Source organism: Cyprinodon tularosa, unplaced genomic scaffold (assembly GCF_016077235.1).
Source record: "Cyprinodon tularosa strain WSP-4 unplaced genomic scaffold, ASM1607723v1 ctg897, whole genome shotgun sequence".
Taxonomy (NCBI): domain Eukaryota; kingdom Metazoa; phylum Chordata; class Actinopteri; order Cyprinodontiformes; family Cyprinodontidae; genus Cyprinodon; species Cyprinodon tularosa.
In genome coordinates this window covers 213,706-219,884 of record NW_024039670.1, presented here as the reverse complement: position 1 = coordinate 219,884, position 6,179 = coordinate 213,706, and the positions used below count along the sequence as shown (strand labels likewise).

The 6,179-nt window shown below is 38.7% G+C and overlaps 1 protein-coding gene across 1 annotated transcript in view; it reads right to left on the bottom strand.

The window, feature by feature from the left end:
• Positions 1–720: 720 nt before the first annotated feature.
• Positions 721–6,179, bottom strand: part of tbkbp1 (TBK1 binding protein 1) — a gene marked incomplete at its 3' end in the record, with an annotated part of 90,883 nt that continues 85,424 nt past the window's right edge. Inside the window, exon 9 of the mRNA XM_038273889.1 lies at positions 721–1,496. Within this exon, the coding sequence (XP_038129817.1) occupies positions 721–1,496 (776 nt within the window). The remainder of the gene's footprint in view (positions 1,497–6,179) is intronic.

The following is a 6,179-nucleotide window of genomic DNA, read 5'->3' as shown; positions in this document are numbered from 1 at the left end:
CCACTGGATTGGCCAAGGAGGACAAATGGGGGGTTTTAATGGTCGTTAGGGGGTTCTGATGTGTCATTAACACCCTCGACAGAGTGGTTTCGGTCACATGCCTCATTGAAGTGTGAGTCAAGTGAGGCTGGGTGAGAGGTGAATCTTCTGGGTATTGTTCCTAAAAGAGCTTTGTAGTTGGGTAAAAGCTTATGTCTAAGACCACTTCCTCTGCTGAGAGATGGTTTTTTCATGTTACGGTAACAAAGATGGTTTTCTTAAGCCCTCGCTGAAACCATCTTTCTTAATTTGCAAGAACATGGATATTGTTGTCCTCAAACGAGTGTCCTTTAACTTTCAGGTGTAGGTGAACAGCTGAGTCCTGCCCTGAGGAGTTGGCCCTCCTGTGTTGAGCCATGCGCCTAAGCGGTTGCTTAGTCTCTCCAATGTACAGGTCTGAATGTGAGGTTTTGTCTCTCTTGGATGAGAGGCAAAACATCTTCTATAAAACTTCACGTCGAGTTGACTAGACTGATTCTAAATTAAAATGTATGCAAGTTTTACTCTCTCATTTTAATCCCAGAAGTTCAAGCATGTGTTAAGGACAGGATTTGATGTCAGTAGTATGTATATTTTTCTCCTCTTTGTAAATCTCCTGAAATGAATTGATGTATTTTACTCAAATTTTCTATGTATTTTCTAAGTACTTTGAGTATGTTTGTTGACTTTTTAATAACTCACATTGATGGAAGGCCAGGACTGGGCGTGCTCTGATGTTGTGTATCCCTGCTGCGGATGGCAGCTGAGGTTATTGGGCCTCTGAGGGATGGGAAAGGCTATGCAGGACGCCGGGCCCCTCAAGACGCTGCTGGGTAGACCAGGAGAGAGAACACCCAGAGTCCTCGGGGGGCTGATGGGATGTGGGCAGGTCCACTCCTCCTCATCCTCAGAAGACTGTGGTGGTTGGGGGGCAGGCGTGGAAGGAGGAGGGGGCTCAAAATGAAGGTGAGCCACCTCTGACAGAGGGAAAGGCATCTCTCTAGAGTGGCGCATGGAGCTCTCACCCATGCTGCTGTCTCCACCCGCTTGAAGGGGGGACGGGGATCCTCGGTGCTGCAGTCCGCTGTGAGAGGAGCTGATGTGTTGGGACTGCTGCTTTTGGTAGCCCTCCACATAGGGCCGTGGCTTTGGCAGGGTAGAAACTGGGTCTAAGGAGAAACGAGGTGGGCATTGGTAAGCTGAGGGGTCGGCTACCTCTGAGTAACTACGGCGACCCTGGAAACTGGCTCTCAGGTGCTGGGTGGGCGGTCGGTAGGAATAAGAGGCAGGTCCATCGCTGACGTCCAGGAGTGGGGAGCGGCGATGCATGTCAGGAGAAAGACGCTGCAACACCGGAGAACGCCGCTGCTGGATCGGGGAGTGATGTGGCGGCACTGGTGAATGGCGCTGAGAGATGGGCGAGTGGCGCTGGGACACCGGAGAGTGACGCTGGTGGTGGATGGGAGAGTGAAGCTGCACTGTGGAAGGGAGGGAAAATCAACATTTAGAAACCTCAAACAAAACTAAGATACTGTATATGTGATTCATGGCAAAATCACAACAAAATAAATACTGCACTGTATGTAGACGTGTTGAAAATATGGCCTCTCCCTTTATTTTATGAATTTTTTTATTCGGTTTTCCAAGTTTCTCTTAAACAGACAGACAAAGTAAAGCCCATTCACTGCAATTTATTCATTAAATAAAATAAAATATGAGGTTATACATGATAAATTCTCACAGAACCATTTATCCTCTAAAATGTATAAAAATTTGGACTATTTAACAAAGCATGCATTGAAGTCGGTCATATTTTAAAAACATTTTATGGTGAAGAATTTTCAATTTATATGTTTCAGTCATCTGGGGGACAAACCCTTTTATCTGTCATAGTGATTCTAATGCAACTTAGATAGTCAGCTTTCATAGTGAGGATTACGTCATCTATCTTTTTGCTCTTATTTTACTAAGAAGTTACAAAGCACCAAATCAATCTCAGTGGGAACTATCATTATAAGCTGAATGAAATTGTGAACCTTCAAGGTACTAGTCAGTTTTGAACCCAAGATTCTATTTGATATATATTATATCTTATGATTCTGTGTCAATGTAGGTGTCCCAAGTCTAACTAGAAGATCCCGTTTCCAAACAGACCAGCTGAAACCCTAACTAAAGCAAAACATTAGTGAAGTCATCTAAAAAGGGCCGTGGAGAGGAGACGTTCTCAATACTGAAAAGCTTGAAAACATCACCAAGTCAGGATGTGGGTTGTTTTCCAAAAAACATGTGCAACTAGCTTAAGTACACATAAATTGTACAAATCAATCTGTTTCTTGCTGTGCAATATATATATATATATATATATATATATATATATATATATATATATATATATATATATATTAGGATTCACCACCGAAGCAACACTGATTCATAATCAATTTTACATGCAACATTCTATTTGCACAACAAATGTGTTGCAAGAAACACTCGATAAAGGAGTGGTTCTGCAGGCGGGGACCACAGACCACTTCTCAGTATCTATGCTTTCTGGTTGATGTTTTGGTCACTTTTGAATGTTGGTGGTGCTTTCAAAATTGTGGTAGCATGAGATGGACTTTAAAACGACCTCCAGCAGGCCACAAATGTGCGTGTGTCTGCATTAACAGTTAGAAACCATCTCCATGAGAATGGTATGATCAGGGCTAATGTCCACAGATGGGGAATGTGCTCTAAGCCCAACATCGTGCAGAATGCTTGGCACCAGGATTGGTAAATACACCACTGGTGTACTGTGCTCTTCACAGATGATAACAGGTTCACACTGGGCACACCTGACAAACGTGATAGAGTCTAGATGCTAATATTAATACAAATATCGATTCCGAGGTATTTCAATATATAAAGTGGAACTCAAATCACAAAACTTGTTCATCCATCATGTTTATAATTCTTTATGTTTGAGTGAAAATTCTAATATATAAATTCAAATATCTAAGTTAAAAGCTTGCCTGCCAGGCTAATGAACATTTAACAGAGCCTTTGTTTTGTTGGCTTAGAAAAACTGCAAACGTCTGTTTCACAGTCTAAGCTGTTGAATTAACATTTCACTGTTTTTTCTCCCACATAGATGCATTACTTAGATAAACTGAAAGGAATATATTCTAAAAATGTCTGTGAAAAATAAACTGCTAATTTTTTGCTGCTCTTATATTCCAAGTCAATATTGATAGCTCCTCCATCTCCCCCTCCCCCCAGGTTAAGAGTCTGGGTGTCATCCTCGATAGCACACTATCTTTCCAATCCCATATAAATAACATTACCCGGTCTGCCTACTTCCACTTAAGAAACATCAACCGCCTCCGTCCCTCCCTTACCCCACACACTACTGCCATACTTGTGCACAGCCTTGTCACCTCCCGACTAGATTACTGCAACTCCCTCCTCTTTGGACTTCCTCAGAAATCACTCCACAAACTACAACTGGTCCAGAACTCAGCTGCTCGAATCATAACAAGAACTCCCTCTATCCACCACATCACTCCGGTCCTCCGACAGCTCCACTGGCTCCCCATACAGTTCCGCATTCAATATAAAATTATCATGATGACTTTTAAGGCACTTCACCATCTTGCCCCCCCATATCTGTCAGACCTCCTGCATGTTCCCACCCCCTCCCGTGCTCTTAGATCCTCATCTGCTTTGCACCTGTCTGTCCCCTCCGCCCGTCTCACCACCATGGGGAGCAGAGCATTCAGCCGCTCTGCCCCCCGCCTCTGGAACTCTCAATTTCACTGTCACAGCCTCTGTATTTTTAAATGTTTTTAAATGTTTTTATAATTATAATTTTTATTTTTTCTGACACTTTTTGTTTTGTACGGTGACCTTGAGTGTCCAGAAAGGCGCCTTTTTAAATAAAATGTATTATTATTATTATTATTATTATTATCTTTGAGGTGTGCCTTCAATTGTTAATATGCATTTTCCTTATCAGACATCAATTGTGGGCAACTACTGCAGAATAATGTTTTGCATCAGACGTTGCAAAAACACATTCAGTTAATAGAACTGAGCTTCATGTTCCTCTATGGGTCCATTAAAAGGATTTATCAGCAGAAGTATAGTTGTAGTGTTTCCTGTAATTACAAGATATGTTGATGAGTGAGTCAGCTCCATAGTCACCACTAGAACTTCACTTCACTTCCCCCTAATAAAGAGGAAACATCCTCTCTGGGTGCCTGGCTATATGTGCTAAAGACAGAAGCACCTATAGCTTGAAGAGGTCAGGAGATTTTGTACTTATTGCTTTCTCTGAATTGGGAGGAAACTTGTGGACGTTCAGTGCATGCTCTATCGTTTAAGAAATCTTCCACGGCTGCAAAAAAATTCCCTGGATGCACAAAGAAATCACCAAAAATAAATGTTTGATTGTTAGAAATAGCTGAAAGCTATTACGTACACATTCCTAATTAACTAACTGAAGTCTTTTGTTCTATTCTGTGTGCTCGGTTTGTGGTTGGTAGAAGATGCAAACCTGTGAGACAACATGTGTCTCTCTATGCATGCAGAGAAAGGTGTTGCTACCGTTTAGCACTTATTTACTTTTACTCCACAACGTGCGTATCTGATTTCCTATCTTTACTTTTTAAGTGAGAAAAGAACACAGACAAATCACAACCGGCACTGAGAAAAATGTAGTAAATAAGGAAACAAAATTTATATAAATTTAATTTGTGTTTAAGATGTTTTAAAAGCTAATGTTGTATGATGAGAATTTTATCATTCATTCAATTAGCATTCAAGTATTTTGAGGGCCTGCATGTAGGTTAATAAGATAAATGCCCAAACTGTCCTAAAGCTAGTTGCAGTACTAAACTTAAACAAAATACTAGCAGGTTTCTGTGAAGAAAAAATCAGTTAAATCGAATGATGATCAAATAATTTAAGAATTTGTTACACATCTAACAACCCAGCTACAATTTTGTTTTTATAAAGAAAATAAAATACTAAAGTCGGAGTCAATCCAAAATAATGTGCAAATGAGACTTCCATATATTCTGACAGATGTATGTGATACAAATAGACTGCACAACCTAATATTATTATACGGTGCATAAGCCCAATTATGAAAGAATATATATATATATATATATATATATATTTTTTTTTTTTTTTTTACTATTTTCTTATTTACCCTCTTAGAAATTTAAATTTGTTGTTTTTTAAGTTAGAGTTCAAATGTTTGATGAAAAGGGCTCTAAATGAATTCCTCTTGGTTGTTATTTTATTATTAAAAAACGGTCACTATCCTTGTGGGTAATCACTAATCAGCTGCATTGGCAAGAGGTCCTTTTGTAAACTGGTTATACTAGAAACCATAAATTTATGATCTATGCATTTCTAATAACTTTTTTTTTCTAATGAAATATAATAAAGATAATTGACGATAAAAATTAATGCTTGTTAGAGCTGCATTGATCACATTTTTTTGATACAAAAAAAAAATCAAGAAAAATAAACGAACATCATTCAGAAGATATTTATTTATTTCTTCTATTATAATCCATCAGTGTCTTAGAAAACAATTTCTGTAAAAAACTGTCAAGATGATTAAAAGTGATTGATTTGAATTTTTTGTGTTTTATATTAGCAACTCGCCAATTAAATTTTAACTCTAAACCACAGTTTGTCCATCTTTTATTAGAGACACAGACAGAAACATTTACAAATTAAGCATGTTTCATGACAGAGCTTCTGCTAAAAATCTCGCTCTCTGTTCTCAGAAAACCTGCATAAAAATTTAGGGATGTCTTGGCATGTTGGAATACAAAATAGAGCTTCCTTTTTAACAACTTTTATCACCTTTTGTGTCCTCTGATACTAAAAACAACCAAGAGTCTCTTTATTGTGCTTAAGCATCTTGTAAGCTAAAGGTTGCTGTTATCAACCTAACCAGCTCGTACTTATGTATGGTGCATTTAGGGACTGTAAACAAATGAAGGACACATATTCCTCCCACTTAGATCCAACCAAGCTGATAGTTACTTTCTACATTTTTTTTTTTAATTGTCTCACAACTTTTTTTTTAATCTAACGTAAAAAAAAAAATACAAGAGAAGTATGGATTTGATAGGTAATCTTACAGCTGCTATTATATAGTT